Raw genomic sequence first — 17,833 nt, forward strand, 5'->3', positions numbered from 1 at the left:
AGTAGAAATTTGAGTCTGTTAACTATTTCACTATTCATGAATGACTAACATCCTCACCATTCTAAAACATCCCAAGAGTTTTGACAAAAAATACCCCAGAAAATGTCTTTGATACATGCTCTGGTAAAATTCAACAATAACAACATTTATTTTTTGTAATTAAGATAGAAACCAACCAACCAAACAAGCATATGCACATTAAAAAAAAAAAAAAAAAAAAAAGGAAGACACAAAAGCAAAAGTAAAACCAAAACACCTAGTACTCTGACTCTAGATGAAAGACAAGTGTGGGAGCAGACAGAAGCCCAAAAAATACCACAAAACAGTTTAAAGAGGATATATAACAAAACTGTTAAGAGAGAAAATATGCAAACCATTGAGAATTTCAATGCAAGTCAGATAGGCTCAAAATCAAAAGACATCTAATTAGAATATGACCCAATTTCCATTACTTCCCTCAAAAAATAAAAGAAGGTAATAGAAATAAATTAGAATCCCCCTGTAGAGAAAATGAAAGTTTCCAAGGCCAGGATCCTCATCTAACCCTAATCTACCTGATGATGTAACTGGCCTACTGCATAGGCTAATGCTTACACACCCACTGGCAATGAGCCATTATCATCAGTGGTACTATGTAAAGAGCTCCAACCAGTGCTCTGCCAGGAGACAGAGACACAGATGGATTGTGAACATCCCAGAGGCAGATGTGACTCCAGCACTCAACCTACCACCATGAGAATAAAGCTTGGTATGAAGCCTTTTACCCCTAAAGTTCCATTGTCATTATTCAGCCTCACCAAATCCAGAGTGAACTTGCCTGGGGGCAATCTCCTTCAGGCAAGACAATGCTGTAATTGGCAGGATCTGCTGCAAACCGGGGAAAAAAATGGAATAAGCTGCCTTCATGGGAGGGGTACTTCAGCAGGCTGCCTCTACGGATGGGGAGGCACTCGGTAACACCCAATGGGCACGGGGTTCAAGGTGGCTTGCCTCCTAGAGGAGCGGGCCCCTCCCAGGACGGGAGGAAGGTGGTGATGCCTGAGGCAGCAGAGAAGGCCCTCTGCAAAACAGGGAATTCCTTAAAGAAACAATGTGCCCACAAGGCAGAGGGAACCATGGTTGGCTATTTCTCAGTGTTAAGAAGGGCTATAAAGAAGAAGAGTGCACTTCCGCAAGAAGCACAAGAAGACATCAAGGTAATGAAGGAAGAAAAAAAATCACTAATGATTGAGATGGCCTCACTGTGAGGTGATATGGAGATGGTAAGGGATGTAATGGTAACACAAAGAAGAGACAGCACAAGAACACAGGTTGCAAGGTGTTGTGAAGGAAGTAAAAGATTTGTTGAAGAATGAGATGGTATTGTCGCAGGCACTGTGGCAGAGGTAAAGACCATGAAGGAGAAAGACGTACCCCTGCAAGAAGCATGAGGAGAGGCAGCGTGAGAATGCAAGCTGTAAGATGCTATGGAGGTGGTAAAAGATTCTTAACACTGCAGAATGAGACAGCAGCACTGCATGGTGCTGTGGAAAAGGCAGAAGCCATGATGGAGAAGGACATACTCCTGTGAGAAGCATGAGAAGAGGCAACACAAGAATGCCAGCTGCAAGGTATCAAGGAAAAGGTGAGAGAGCTGTTGAAGACTGAGACAGCATCACTGCAAGGCACTGTGGACAAGGTAAAGGATGTAGGGGAGGAGGCACTCTGTGGAACAAGAGAGCTGCCGTCAGCCCAGAAATGGTGAAAGAGCTGGGAGAAAATGAGGCAGAGGTGGTACCAGGGGCACCAACCCTCCTCTATTGAAATCCCACCCAGCTATAGTCAAGAAAATAAAGATGCAGCAACTGTGGGTTCCTCTGGGAGAGGTCCATACTCCTCTCCAGCTCATGGAGCACTCTGTGCTCCACCCCTATCCACAGGCAGAGCTGGTGGATTTGGGCTCCCAGTTTTGGCAGAAACCCTCAGGGTCCATACAGCCTGGCTCCTGAGCTTTTGGGATCTAGGGGTGGATGGGATCATTCTGTCTGGCTCAGAGATGGGAAAGCTGACTTCCCCAACAACTCATCCTATCTTGTGGCAGTGACTGTAGAATGCACACTAGACCCCCAGAATCATTCACTTCTCAAATGGCTAATGGCCGCACTTCACACTGTATGGTCCAATCAGGGTGACTTACCATCCTTCCCCATTAGATGGCAGACATATACAGAGCTCTAACTGTTGTTATGGAAATTAGGCATGAAAAATCCCATTTATAATCCAGTATATTATGGCCTGGATGAAGAGCTATTTATAGTGAGGATGAAGGATATGGTACTGTAAATGCCCCTTGTCCCTCGTTAGGCTCTTAGTGGCCATTCTTGCCCCCTCACTTAGGGCAGTCCATACATGCAGTTACCCATACTGTACAAGATTTGAGCGAGGTGTTAACGATGCAGCACAGAAGAGAATACGGTCCACTACAGAGAGGAAGGGTCTAACGGACCCCATGAAGGTCATGAGGAGCCAAATGTGGGTTGATTTAATAGGGGTAGGAGCAAACAGAGAGAAATTGGATGGGAAGTCAAATAGAATCTTACAATTGAAACCAGAGCAGATCTGGCCACTGAGGACCAAGAAGTGGAGGCTGGAGACAGAGCCACAAGTCCAGCCTGTGTGTCTGAGAGACTCCCTGCTAGCAAGTGAGCGAACCTCACCTGAATGCACACAGAAAGATGACTGGGGGATATGGTTTGCCTGAGGGAAGGCTTGAGGTACCTGCCCTGAGGAACCAGGGAGGAACCAGAGGTCACATATTGAAATATCAATTCATTTGTCCCCAGCAACTGCACAATGTGTCCTGGTTCTGGGAGACACAGGAGCAGAATGTTCACTGATGTCTGGCAACCCTGAGTAGTTTCCTGGGACACCTGTTGTTATAGATGGATACGGGGGTAAGGCTATCAGAGTGAAACAAGCCTGAATCCCATTGGGAACAGAGCATCTACCCCCAAAGGAGTATAATGTATATATCTCTTCCATCCCCAAATATATTTTGGGGATAGATATTCTGCAAGGCCTATGGCTGCAGACCACTGCAGGTGAGTTCAGACTGAGGATATGTGTAGTTAAGGCTGTTCTGAGGGGACATATTAGGCGCCTGCCCATAGCTTTGCCTGTGCCTTGGCAGGTGACTAATACCAAGTAATACAAATTGCCTGGAGGGCATAAAGTAATTGGAGAAAACCTCAGGAACTGGAGAAGGTGGGTAGTATAAAGCCCACCTACAGCCCTTTTAATATCCCAGTGTGGTCAGTAAAAAAGCTGGATGGCTCCTGGCATATGACCATGGATTACAGAGAAATGAATAAAGTTATACTCCATCTGCATGCTACTGTCCCCTCTACTGCAGGCCTTATGGACACCCTCAGTCATGGGGACATATCATTACATTGTAGATCTTGCTAATGCCTTCTCTTCCATTGACATAGAATATTGACGTAGAACAGTAAAGTCAGGAACAGTTTGCCTTCAGGTGGGAAGGACAACAATGGACTTTCACTCTCCTTCCATAGGGGTACCTTCACAGTTCCACCATCTGTCATGGACTTGACAGCATGGAAGAAACCACCAATGTTGCAACTGTAACATTATACTAATGATATCATGCTTCTGATTCTCTTACAGACCTAGAAGGAATACCACCTAGACTGCTGCAACATCTACAGGAGAAAGGATGGACTGTGAACAGCACTAAAGGTCCAAGGACCATTGTGAAGATTTAGGGTGCACAGATCGTGAGACAAGAATCCTGGAGGGGTGGAGTGTAGGGAAAATGAAAATTCTTATGGCCAGGATCTTCACCTCACCCTCAACTCCTTGATGATGTGATTGGCCTACTGCTAGGCTAATGCTTACAGACCCATTGGCAATGAGCCATTATTGTCGGTGTTACTATATAAAGAACACCATCCAAAGCTCTACCTGGAGGCAGAGACAGAGATAGATTGCTAATATCCTAGAGGCAGATGAGATTCCAGCACCTGACCTGCTACCATCAGAGTAGAGCTTGGTATAAACCCTTGTACCCCTAACATTCTGTTGTTATTATTCAGTCTTACTGAACCCAGAATGAACTTGCCCAGGGGCAATCCCCTTCAGAAGAGACATTCCCCAACCCTACTGTCCAATACTATAACTGCGTTCAACACACTAATAAAGACTTTCAGTAATTAACATTTAAAACCATGCATTTCCTGAATTAAGTAAGTTGCCATCCAACACCACACCCAGGCAATCCTCACTCTTCAACAAATCTACAAATTAACATTACAAATCTAAACTTCTCTCCACCTCTCTCTTTTGCAGAAAGCTGTCTTACTACTTTGACTTTCCTGAACAGTTATTTCTAATACTTAAAAGGAAAAAATATTGTGCCTTTTCTTATCCTAGTACATTTTAGCCATTATGAGAAACAAGAAACCACACCCCAAATGGTAGTTAGCTGTATCTCCACAAATATGGTAGAAATTCTGAAAAAAGACTAGGCTAAAACTCTGATTAGAAGCACAATCATTGGAATCAAGGATTTCTATGCACAGTCACTACTTTGACATCTTAGGATATATATTCTGGCTAACATAACTCTTAGTTACTACACAGATATATTGGTCTATCTTTCAGCCTTGTTACTATTATTAGAATATACAAAAAAATTCAAATTTTTTCAAAGTCACATTTAAAAATAATTTCCCCAATGGATACAGGTAATTATAACCTTAACATATTTTTCATACATTAAGTATGGCAACAAATTCCAGACTGTTAAAGAACTGCATGAGACTTCCATCAGAAAAAATGACTCAAAGGGTCAGTGGTATTTCAGAAATATTGTGGGAAAGGGGAAAGAAAAATTAACTAACCTAAGGATAGAGGGGGCTTAGAAAAAGAGTCACAAAACAATGTATCAAATTTGGGAAATGAAGAGAATAGTTTCAAAAACTACAAATCTTCAGATTTGCACACTGATTTTTTAAAACAAGATACGGAAATACCATCAGGTACAAAACAACTTCAACCATTATTGGTAAAACGGAACTGTGGAGAAGAGAATAGTTTCAAAAACTACAAATCTTCAGATTTGCACACTGATTTTTTAAAACAAGATACGGAAATACCATCAGGTACAAAACAACTTCAACCATTATTGGTAAAACGGAACTGTGGAAAATTGTGTTTCATATTAGTTACATTTTCACTTTGAAAGAAGGAATAAGAAGGCAAAGGCAGTTATCTAAAAAGTATATGTTTCTTAAGTTACTTCAATCATATTAATTTAATATATACCATCACCAGAAAAGGGCAAGCTCTATTTTATGCTTCACCCAAAGAGTTGGTAAATAAAGTGACTTCAGAATATGCTATTAAAAACAATTATCTGCAATACTGTTGGCTGCAAACCAAGAAACAGTTTTATGTTGTTCTGCATTTCAGAACTGACTCAATTCAGACCTTCACCCCTCTAATTCCAAATTAGTAATTTACTAGAAAAGCACTTGAAATTACTGTGTGCCTTTTTTTGTTATATGTACTCTTTGGTTGAGGTTGAAATTCTATAAAACTTCCAATAAAACAATGTAACTACATAAAGGAAATGCAAATTAATATTCTGTTAGATGAAAATATCAACTTGAAAAAAATCCCTCTAAATGGCTTCAGATTACAGTAAGTATCATGAAATCAGCCCAAGAATGTGCTATTGAGCATGGCTGATTTTACATATCAGACTCCCAAAATAATGTTATAACAATTTACATTTAAATTTGGAAGATTCTATCTCACAATATGGGATTATATTTAAGATAGGTATATAGTTAAATGTAAACCAAGTGGTTCTTAAATATTAAATTCTATTAGAATCCTTAAACCTAAGTATTGATCCCATTAAGAATTTTCTGGTATCAAAACCAAGAACTTCTGTCATTATATTTAGTTTCAACAACTCCTATTCAGTAGAAATAGGACAGAAGAAAGAAGCAGGGAGAAGGAAGTAGAGTGACAAAGTAAGCAGCCCAGGAATATGACAGTAAAGGGTAGCAGGAAAGCACTCAAACTGAGAAACCCTATCTCCACAGATGTTACACAAAGTAATTAAGACAAGGAATTAGTTAAAGTAATGTAATTACGCATCAAAATGTTTCTACCCCATGAATGCAAGCCTAGGTAGGTACTTCTAAAATGAATGTTTTTTACCTGATACTGTTGGAGCTCCTCTTCCATCAGTTATTGCTTTGGAAGAAGGATTTGTAAGCGTTTGTGTATCTTCTTTTTCTGCCCTGGGACATTCATTATGGGAAGAGGGATCTGGCGCTAGTGGCGCTGTAACTTCCGAACCACGACTTAAGTCAAGAGGGAGACAGGGTCCCAGCTTCTCAAGTGACAAATGTGTGACATCAGGCACTACACAAAACAAAGAATGTAATATAATATTAACACAGATAAACTGGCTCATTAATATCAATGTGCATTAAAATGTTATGTAAGTTAAGCAGTGCCTGGCACAAAGAGGGCATTCAGTATTTGTAAAATAAATGAAGTGCTTTATGTCCAAATGATGTGAAGAAGGAAAAAGCAGAAATTTCTTAATATTTTAACAGTCTTTCTCTCTTAGTGTTTTCTTAATCTTCTTTTATGTTTGGTTCTACAGGAAATCAATATACATTACCCTCTGGTACTGAAGACTCTGGCTGATTTTGAGAACTGATGGAGAACACTTTCCCACCAGTGGCTGGAGAGGGAGGAGAAACCTTTTCTACAGAGTCATCAGGCATGGGTAAGGTGGCTAAACGCTGAGATCTTCTTCTCCGCTCGCTATGCTTGAAAGGTCTAGGGGGGTTCACAGGCTGCAGAGAACCTAGAAAAAGATCCTCAATGTTCACGAAGCAGACACATGCCAGGATCATCTTATAATATTTAAGGAGATAAATGGGAAACACGATTCAAATTCTGCCCTCTGATGCTGTAAGGTATCCACAAGGAACAGCATGTTCCAAAAGTAATCAAAGGCAAAACTGCACCCTCACTCACAAAAATGGCTAACCAAAACTTCTAAAATCTAAAGCCTACTACAACCAGAAGAAAATAACATGGAACATTAATTTCAGGTAGCTTCCCACGTGACAGACTACAGTTACTTCTGTAATTGCAGATCGTTGTGTACTTGCCATTCTTCCTTTGGAAAAATAGTCTTTGTATAGCCAAAGATTTTTTTTTTCATTTTCCATATATATCTATATATATGCATATATATATAAGTATATATATATTTATATTCCTTTGTTATATTACAAATCCAGAAACTCTTAAGGAAAAGAAAAAAGGCAGGGGGCATAGGTGACAAAAATCTGACAAGCATTGTAGAGTTAGTGTTTTACTTGCGAAAGTAAAACTAATATAATTTTATCCCACCCTCATTCCCCTAATGGATTTTTATAAACATATATTTGGGCCTGATTCATTAAAAAAAATTGAACACAAACAGCTTCAAGTATTTACATTATGGGCAAATATTGAGGATTTTAAAAGAATAAGACACTGATCTTGCAATCATGTGTTTCATTTTTTAATAACTAACTTGGTGAGTCATTTAAGCATCTTCTAGCTGTGCAACACAAAAGTTTGAGAATTTTCTGCCTTTTTTTTTAACCTTTAGTTTTCTTCTTTCACATGGCATGTAAACATGTTTGATTATTCAGAATAGGTAGGACTACATTAGGCCAATATATTCGTGTTAATTTAGAAGGAGGAAATAAGTGTGGTCTAACGAGTATTTAAAAGTAATTTTACAAAAATCAGAATTACTAATGACATTCTGTCATGACAAATGTCACAATTAAATGAAGCTTATGAGAGAACAATTGAGTTTTTCTATTCATATTCTTTCTACCCACTTATTAAAAAGAGTAAGACCAAAACAAAAAAAGTATCAAAATCTGATCAGAAATTGAAAATTATGGTTTTGTAGAAAATATGGCAACTGAATGGAAGAGGAGGCTAATATATTTGATCAAAGTCTTCTCAATGCCAATGTTTCTATTGTTATGGAAGAGTTCATAAGGAAATGTGTCATATTCATTTACTAATCAGGTTACTAATTCAGTTGTTGTATAAACAGCAGAGGAAAAGTATCTTTTACCCAGTGACTTTCAAGGTATTTTTCATGTCTCTTAGAATATTAATATAAGAAGCACAGGGTCAATAGAAATCTTGTCTTCTATATACCCAAACCCATGTTGAAAGGCTATTTTTAAGAAGACTTAACTCTCAAAAGCTTTGTGATACTGAAATAGTAAAACCTAGAAAAAACGAAAATCAAGGAAGCATTCACCCTCCGTTAAGATTAAACTAAGTTTGCACTCTAAATCCTAGAATAAGAATGAAAATGTATTGCAGAGGGAAATTCAGACAAGTGGAGACAATAATTAAATCTATCCATAAGAAGTCTTAGGAATGAGGAAAAATATCCACCATGGGACTTTTATGTCTTTTTTTTTTTGTAATGAATCAGGCCTTTCATTGTGCTTGGATTTATTAAATAAGGAGAGTCAGTGGAATTTGCATTATTAAATTGTAAGGTTTCTCAACCAGCAGTACAGTCTCTGTACAATAAATCAGTCAGAAATGTATATGGTTTTTGCCCCTGAAATAGCTTCAAGCCTTGCCTATCATATGCACTTAAGTTGGAATTTTTAAAAAGCAACTTCATAAAAATACAATATAACTACAATCAAACTTTTTAATGTATCTTATAGGATAAGTAACTATTTTTTAAAAATCTGTGCTCACTAGTTTTATTTATCACTGAAGAAGAAAGCTGAGATACAAGCGTCAAATCCTCGACTTGTATTAATTCTGGGGAAAGTGGTGATTTAGGGGGTTTTATACACCCAGAAGAATCTCCAGATTCATGTTTGCATTTCTTGCTGCGAGCCTTCCCTGAAGACAAAGTTGAGGATAACAGTGCAGGTTTCTGAGTGTTGGCAGAACTGCTAATGTCAGCTTCATTTTTTTTCTGACTTTGAGGTTTAGGTGAAATCGCCTGAATAAATAATAAAAAATTGATATTTTTATTTTGGTTTCTTCATTTTTGTTCTTGTATTCTATTTTGATTGTTAAGCAACTTTAGTATCCAAAAACATTGTTAAGCAACATATAACATTTCTATTACAAATGAAAAACCAAAAAGAACCCCACAAATTATTAACTAAAAGTTGAATAGGCTGTCTTTAAGGGGATGCTGTCAAATTTTAATCTAAATTTGGTTTTTAAAAAATACATTCTTCATAATATTCTCAGAATATGAAATGTTATCTTACTTTTCGGTATTAAAGTGAAATACACCTCTTTTGAAATCATTATTATCAATGATATTAATAAGAATTATTTAAATAAACATTTTCGTGTTTTAGAGCACTAGAGGAATATATTTAAGCCTTTGACTTTCATATTTTTTATCAGATAATTTTCTTTATCAAGTTGAAGGCAGAGGTCTAAATAGACAGCTTCCCTTTAAAGAAAGATCTCAACAGGAAAACAATGACCAAATTAATGAAACATTATCTTTAACTCATTTTAGTGCTGAAAGCTGGTTTCATAAGCATAATGCATCATGAAATCAAAGCCACCAGCAATACTGAGTTAAGAGACTAAAAAACAATACAAAACAAGCAACAACGAAAAAAAAAAGGAGTAAAACCAAGTGTAAGTTAAAAACATTGGATTTAAAAACAAAATACGTCGCATTCTTAGATGAGAGTTTTTACCTTCTTCCTGCCAACTGATACTTTTAAAAAAAAATCAGAACTTTGTCAGTTCTCTCATAAAGAGTATCTTTATTCATTTGGCAGTAAAATTTCCTACATATGTAAAAATATATGTGAATGTGTCCACAGACAACAGAGAATAGCCACATTAGATGGATTTGCAATCTATATAGTGTTGGAAAGCCTATACTGTATCTCCTTCTGACATAGGCAATGGACAGCAAAATATGATAACACTTCTTTAAAATCTACACAAAGACAGGCCTCTATAAAGAATCAAATTGCTAGCACTATGAACAACATGCTTGTCCCCAAGAAACTTTTTTAGTTCCATATATTTTGTGAGGAATGACCATCAGTCTGCAGTCTCCAGTTTTCTGGAATATGAAAGATCATTGTCTGGGGAGCAAACAGCTTCTGTTCCCAACTAAAATACAAGGTGCTCAAATTTTGGTGGGGGAAAAATGGTGTATTATTTGGTATTATGTATGGTACCTCTGAACGCTCTACAGATGGCATGTTGACATACCATATAAAAGGGCTGGTGTCAAGTGTCCCATTCATTCAGTTGTCATCATTTCTATACTTGAATTTACTCATTACACATGTGTAAGTGAAGATTAACCATCTGAAAAGCTACTCCATAAATGGAAAGGATTCCTAAGCTTATTATTAAAGGTGTTGCCAGAAAAGTAATTAGAGCCATTACTTGTAAATAAACAATTTTATTGTTCATCTTCACATATGTGAAAGACATCACTACAGCATCCATTACTCTCAAGTTACAAAGTTATAAAACAAGATTTTAAAACTTAAATTAATATCTTGATAAGGTGCTTAACTTCTAAACAAGGACAAATTAACATTTTTAAAAACTTACTGAATTATGCATCTAATGCAGGTTTTACCCAAAAGTAAATATAACATGACAATCCCTAATACAATTATATGACCTGTAATTAATAATCTGAAAATTGGGGGCTCAAGACCACAGAGATTGAATTTTTTTAAATGTAAATAAAATAAATCCATTTGCACCATAAGTTCTGGCTATAGACTTGTTATAAATCTATGTCATGAGTGACATTATTTTTACTCATTAGGACAACAGAGGTTAGTGACAATCAATACCTCTCCTTCAAACTATTGTTGATACCAACTGAGATGTAATTCAGAGTTCTATAACTCGGCTTTTTAACTCTGAAGCAGGGCAAACACTTAGCATAAAAATTAAGAGTTTGGTTACAAAACACTTCCACATTGAAATCAACCTGAATGACAAATAAATTAGGGAACAGCATTACGTTCCTTAAATAACTAAAATAATTTACAGTTTTCATTAATGATCACTGGTCTCTTTGTTACAAAACTGGCAAGGACTCTCAAAAATGTTTTAATTATGCAAATAGAAACAGCCGAGTCAGTCAATTTTTCTTTCCTTTTTACGTCAATTTCAAAATGTTTTCTGTACTCCTCTCTGAAATGGGCACTGCCCTCTCCACTAACTTCCACACATAATAAGTAATTTTCACAATCACATTTACCTCAGCAGGATTGTGCATATGAAAGATTGACATTGTAATGAATTTTCCAGAAACATTTTATTACCCAAGTCCCTGATTTATTGCATTCTGAGAATATCATAAACACTGGTGAAAATACAAAATACTGTTATTTTATCTGGGACATCGAATATAGTAATACACAGTAAAAAAGTTACTTAAAATTTGGTTGATACACTGACAATAACGGCAAAGACTTAACCGTTTGATGATCACAGAAAATCAGAAGGTATGATTCACTGACATTTTAATCAATTTAAAAGACCATTGATTTAATACAACATTAATGGACTCACTAAAACAATGTATTGTTACCAAATCAGGCCTTAAATAACCCTGAAAAACTCAATACAATATCAATTAAATTTGGACGATTTTTTTTAAATGCATATAGAGAAGAGCAAAATATATTCATTTTAAAGTCTTCTTTATTAGACTACTAATAAAGAAAATTAAAATACAAAAGGGATGTATTAAAACTACATTAAGGCTCAGATTTTAAAATAAGAGAACCAAAGAAATTCAGTTATGGCTATTACTATGTTCTTATAGTCTTACAGTGCCCAAGAAGTTAAGCCCTTAGAGAATGTAAAAACATGCACAGTTCATTATGTACAGGTATTGTGGGAATCTGAAGGTAGCCAAGGCAAAATCTAGCAACTGCAACCTTCACTGTTAAATTCCTCTATTAGGTGGTTTAAAGACAGACCCTTAATAGCTTTTTAAAATTCTTCTTTTGTAGTTATTAAAATATACATCCTAGCAAAAATGTATGGCTCATTGATCAATTCATAAAACACATAGTCTAACAACACCAATTGTTACAATATAAAAGAAACTTCTTACAAAAGAAGCTTTATTAGATGTCAAAAACCCTGTTTTAACTCACAAATGAGAAGTATTTGTGTAAGGGTCTTTTTGTAAGCTAGTTAAAGGTGATCTAGCTGTAAGCTTATACCCTGGGATGCCTGCCTCCAGGCCTTCAAATGTTGGAGACAAAGACTTTAATGCCAGTCTGTTGAAAACAAACACTAATGAAATTTGTGTTTTATTTGTATACCTTGGAGAAGGCAGAGCTAAAAACATATCATCAATTAATTAGCTTCCTATTCCCATATCTGACCAAAAGGGCAATTTCAATTATGTGGATAATATAGCTCCGTGATCATTCCAGTTGGGAACCTTGAAAAAAAATCAAATGCTACCATTTCATACCTGCTCCAGCATTGGAGCCGTTTCATTGTAGTCTTCTTTTTTTTCAGCACCATCCACCCCAACAGCTTTGGATGCCAACAAACCTTGAGAAAAATTGTACAGAAATTGCTTATTAGAAAAATAATTTCACCTTAATTAACTTCTCAAAAATTTAATAATTGAAATCCTCCATATTTTTTAATGTATAGAAAAAATATTTTCTCAAAAGTTTACATGTCAAAAATACAAACATCCTTAATTATCCCAAAGATATCCTTTAAAAACCACACATGTAGACATTTATTCTGTAAAAATTTTAACTTCTATGGCTTAATGTCCAGAAACCTAGGATGGCTTAGATTGTTAATACTCATAACATGGGCTTTGTTTATACAACAGAAATATAGAATATTAAAATAAGAGAAATCCTTCCAAACATCTAGAATATAAAATTTTTAATTTCACTCAGATCCTTTCACCTAAGCTTTACCAGTTTATCTCTATACCCAATTGCAGGTTATCTTCTTACAAAAGTGCTGAATACACTGATGATACTATTTAATGTTAACAGGAAAAAGGAAATTCTAGAAATGAAGAAATAATCCAGGAGTTCCGATTTTCACCAATGTATACCACTAATTCTCAATTGGAGAAGAAAGAATATTTTATCTGGAGAACACATAATTAACTTTATGAGACAGTAAAACTCTGATTTAATTTATAAATTAAAGGCATTTACTTGGTCAAGATTCTTTGCTAAGCACCTGATAGTACCTTCAATGAAGCCAAGTTTATAACCCTTGCATAATAATAAATTTTGTTTTTGCTTATGGCCAACAGGCACATAAAAGGTCACCAAACTAATTTCTGTGTCATTTCAAAGTGAGCCACATAAAACCTTTCCTTCAAAGGAGGACTGTTTGATAACTGATAACATAACAGTAAACTCACTACAGCAGTACCACCTGTATACACTGGCTTATTTAATATGCAGGAAAGAGTGCCCCAAAATGCCACATAATTTCGAGCTACCCAAGAAACAATATCTCAACTTTTTCAGATAACTATCTCAAAGAAAGATACTAAGCAACTGAAGTAGGACTTCAAATATTAAACTTGTATTCTTAAAGTAGTACTAAAGCCAAGTGTTAAATTAGACAAAAACTACCTTTCCGTTATGGGAAAGCTGAACATCTAGCACTTGAAATTGTAATTTAAAATAGAAAAGGCAGAGTGTAAAACAATGACTTAATTTATCAACCATGGTTATTAACATTGATATCGAATTTTGAGATAACAAACCACACAGTTGTTAAGTCTCAAACAAAATCAAATTGATTTAAATGGGAATATATATATATAAATAATCTTAAAAAAATAGTTTATAGACCATAAATTCAATCCTAAATATATAAATATTACTTCTGGAGTGATTTTTAGATAACTGAAAAAAGATGTAGCATGGAATAAAGACTACATTCACTAGGTTTTTCTTCTCTAGCTAATATTTTTGAGACTCAATACTACCAAAATCAAAAGATAAGTAATTCCCAAGTTCTTCTTTTGCAGGGAACTGAGTAGAGGCTCCACTTCTAAGGACTATGCAGACAGGACAAATATTTGCTATTCAATCTATTAAATACATCTTAAATTGTGTTTTCTTTCATATAGGTGGTAAAATCATTTCTAAATCTCATCAATTGATGAAATAGACAGCAAACCACAAAATTAAAAATAAGATACTACAAGTTTTAAAAGAAACAAAATAATTCAGCCATACTCTGTGAATTTAAATTAGGTATTATAGACCCAAATAATTAAAAGCAATCCCCAGTTAATGGTTTATGAAGGAAATAAAAAAGCTTCAAAATGTTCTTATAAAAAGTAATGGAGCATTTAATAAAAACTACATAAAAATTAGATTAGAAAATACAAGTAATCTAGTGAATTCAAAACCCTCAAATATGAACAACAGAAAGCTTTTCATACTTTATATGCACACTATCTTACAAAAGAGATAATAAATATAAACAAAAAAGGGGACAAAAAATAAAATGTCTTTGAGAGGACTATGACTACTGCTACCTTGATAAGCAGCCAAAAATCTGTTACCTTGTACCTATAATTATCTTAACACAATGCATTATGCAGATTCAAGAAATGATTTAAATATCAGGTAGAAGTAGAATATTAAATATTCATGAGTACCACCCACAAAGTTACAATTTAAATACTCAACTTCAGCTATAAAATATACATTTGGTCTCTCATGGCCAACAGGACTAAACAGAATAGAGAGGGCAAAGCACCTTGGACTGACAAAAGTGTGGAAAGTAAGAGTAAAGTGGTGAAATTTGTTGTCTACTTTTCATTTAAGGAATCCAAAAGACAATATTCTTGCTGGGATAAAAAAAAAAATCAAATATTCTTGATATTATTATCAATAACATTACAGGCCAACTCAAACCTCTGAGTTTTAAAATTATTTTTAAAAATTTTTTAGGTTACATAAACATTTCTAAGCTGGCTGAATTTCTAAGAACTACAACTATTAGAAACATACCATTTACCAATTGCTGATGTTTCTTCTTCCCTTAACAACCTATATCTTAAAATCTACTCAAAGTTGTCTACATTTTGCTTGCAAATTTGTCCCAAAGTAGGACTCTTAGTTCTCTGGTAAACTGTCCATTCTAAATCAGTATGCATAAAGCATATAACTATCCATAAAGTACACTGCATAATAAAAAATGGTATGACTCTGGAAGAATATATATAGTGCACAACTAGAATATCAATGTCTACTTATTTGTAAACTTTGGAAATAGCCATCCCATACCATTTCCTGAACAGAAAATCAGGTTTAGAATCACTGCAGGGTGTGTATATGGGGAAGAGAACAGAAAGACAGTGAATAAATATATGAATTAAATCTATCCAATGGTTGGTCCACTTATTTTCAGCTACAACTATTTAAAGCATAAATAAAATAGAGCAGGAGGAAATATATCAGAGCAAGCTGAGATGCTGCCATGATCATAGTCTTATTCCTCTCCATAGTAAAGGGACAAAAAGACACATGTAAGTGAGCTTGACAAATATAAAATACACTGTAATTCCATAACAAAAATTACTATTTTATAATATTTCTCATCTTTTTATGGTCTACAAATGAAGTTTACTGAACAGAGCAAGTCTGAGTTTCAACTGTTGAAGACAATCTATAATAGCTATTGTCTTTTTGCATGACATAATTGTAACATGAAATCACAAATAGATGCAGAGATGACCTGAAAGGATTATTATACATTTAAATCTTCTTGGTAAAAAAAGCAAAAAAATCATGATTTCACATTCATAAAGTCCTATTCTTTTCTACTGCTGCCAAACTATCACTTGTTCATTTGAGATTCCCAAAGGGATGTGAGGGCCGCATTCCTCCACACAGAAGGCACAGGGTGTTACTAAGCAATCAGCATTAGAAATTCCTTGAGGCACACAGTAAAATGTGTTTTTCCCTACTACTGTCTTTTCAAGGCCATGCGGAGATAATGCGTCATTGCGGACTGAGCGTTTTCTTTTTTTTTTTCACTTCTTTAAATGTTGAGCTTGAACTTTTCTCAGTAAGGCACGTTTAAGAGTACATTGACTGAACCTAAAATCAGGTATCCCAGATAGGAAAAACTGTGATGCTGGTGAGATGGTAGTTATATCACATCAGTGTCCCTTCCATCTTGCTTGGTTGGTCTTGGCTCCTCCAACAACGTTGTTTCAATCTTGGTGTCAAAGGAGTTAGAAATGCTATCCCACTTCTGCCACAGTGTGGAGCACTACTTCCCATTTTTCTAAGGCAAAACTGAAATCTCAAGTTGCCATTGTCACAATCACCTGGACAACATTTTGGCTTTCTCCAAAGGTAGTAAGTTTCTAAGCAAAAGGTGGAATGGGTGAACTGACTTGAAATATTTCTTGTCCTGGGGCCAAATACAACCCTTACCAGAGAAAGGTACAAAAAATAGTATTAACACATGGAAAAAGACTAAATATTTTTACCTGTTGAAACCAATGATAATCACTTAGATGACTAATATAATAACCATGGTTCTAAACAACCTCAACTGCAGAATTGTCTTTCAGTGGGCTTCTACCCTTCAGAACATGATCGAATGTTTAATTTATATTCATTCCTAGATCTGACAATGAAACCAAGCTTCTTTAAATGACTTAAAAGAGTGCCAACAAAGGTTTATATAGCTTTATTAGGCCAAAGGCCCTAAAAACCATTTTTCCTTAAAATGAGAACATATAACTAAATAATTAAAGTATCTTAACTCTGCTTTTGACATATATTCAGAAAAATTAAGTATGTTTACAATTTCTTTGAAAGACTAGAGTCATTAGGCTGAACAGACTTTGGAGGTGATAGGGCCTAGTATGACTGGCCCCAGTTCTTAATGCTAAAATCCCTTCTTCTATAGACACTAACCAGGCTAGGATTTTCAGTATTTTTTTAACCATACTAACACTCTACTTCCTAAATTACAAGAAAGCACAGAGAAATAAGACCAGATTCTAAAGACCAACCTGAAGATAAGGACAGAAATTTAAAACACATATAGAAGTGCTTTCACATTGGCAATTAACAGATTCAGGAACTGAATTTAATTCAGCATTCATCTTCCCAGCCATATATGGCACCATTCTTCATGAGTCTGGTCAAGAGTAAGAATGTTTGTCATACTTAGAACCTCAGACACTATGTCACCACAGGTTGACAAAAGCTAGTAATTCAGTTCTTACAGAAACTACTCCTACCACCAATATGATTTAAAAACCATGGAATTTTATAACATTTGATCCTATCAATCCTCACAACATCCCTGTGAGGTAGGTAGAAAATATGTGTTATTTTCCACATTTCAGGAAAGAAAAAGCTGATAGTGAAGAACCATAAAGTAACTGTCTTTCTTATTAACCAGCTTGTTACACTAACCAAAAGACACATTTTGCTTTATTAAAAATAAACTACTCTCAAGTCCAACCCTCCTTTCCCTCCCCAAAAGAATCATTGTAGTTTACCAGTAATCTTGTTAAGTCGAGCTCTCTTTGCCTGAAATGAGTTGCCTTGATTATTTTTCCTCTTGTTTGATAATGTGCTCTCTGGCTGTGGAAAGATCATCTTTGGAACGTTCTCTACATCAAGTCCTACTTTTAATAGAATATATATATATGAGAGTTTATCTAGAATTCAAAGTTAAAACACATGAATTTCTTTTT

The 17,833-nt window shown here is 35.4% G+C and overlaps 1 protein-coding gene and 1 long non-coding RNA gene across 12 annotated transcripts in view; both read right to left on the reverse strand.

Annotated features, from left to right (window-relative positions):
• PHF20L1 (PHD finger protein 20 like 1) overlaps nt 1-17,833 on the reverse strand; it is an 80,499-nt gene that overhangs the window by 34,686 nt on the left and 27,980 nt on the right. For 7 of the 11 annotated variants that reach the window (XM_057497732.1, XM_036890470.2, XM_036890467.2 and 4 more), the window contains 5 exons: nt 17,636-17,764; nt 12,578-12,660; nt 8,824-9,076; nt 6,704-6,892; nt 6,232-6,438 (listed from right to left, as the gene is read on the reverse strand). In XM_057497732.1, coding sequence (XP_057353715.1) covers nt 6,232-6,438; nt 6,704-6,892; nt 8,824-9,076; nt 12,578-12,660; nt 17,636-17,764 — 861 coding nt within the window. Of the gene's footprint in view, nt 1-6,231; nt 6,439-6,703; nt 6,893-8,823; nt 9,077-10,509; nt 12,661-17,635; nt 17,765-17,833 lie in introns of those variants that run through there. The other 4 variants (XM_036890471.2, XM_036890468.2, XM_036890466.2 and 1 more) reach the window with 2 other exon arrangements.
• On the reverse strand, nt 14,429-17,629 carry LOC130682799 (uncharacterized). Its single transcript, XR_008996127.1, has 2 exons — nt 14,527-17,629; nt 14,429-14,496 (listed from the first exon to the last, which is right to left on the reverse strand). It is a non-coding gene; the product is annotated as an uncharacterized LOC130682799 (long non-coding RNA).

This window comes from Manis pentadactyla, chromosome 3, assembly GCF_030020395.1.
Source record: "Manis pentadactyla isolate mManPen7 chromosome 3, mManPen7.hap1, whole genome shotgun sequence".
In the NCBI taxonomy this organism is placed as follows: domain Eukaryota; kingdom Metazoa; phylum Chordata; class Mammalia; order Pholidota; family Manidae; genus Manis; species Manis pentadactyla.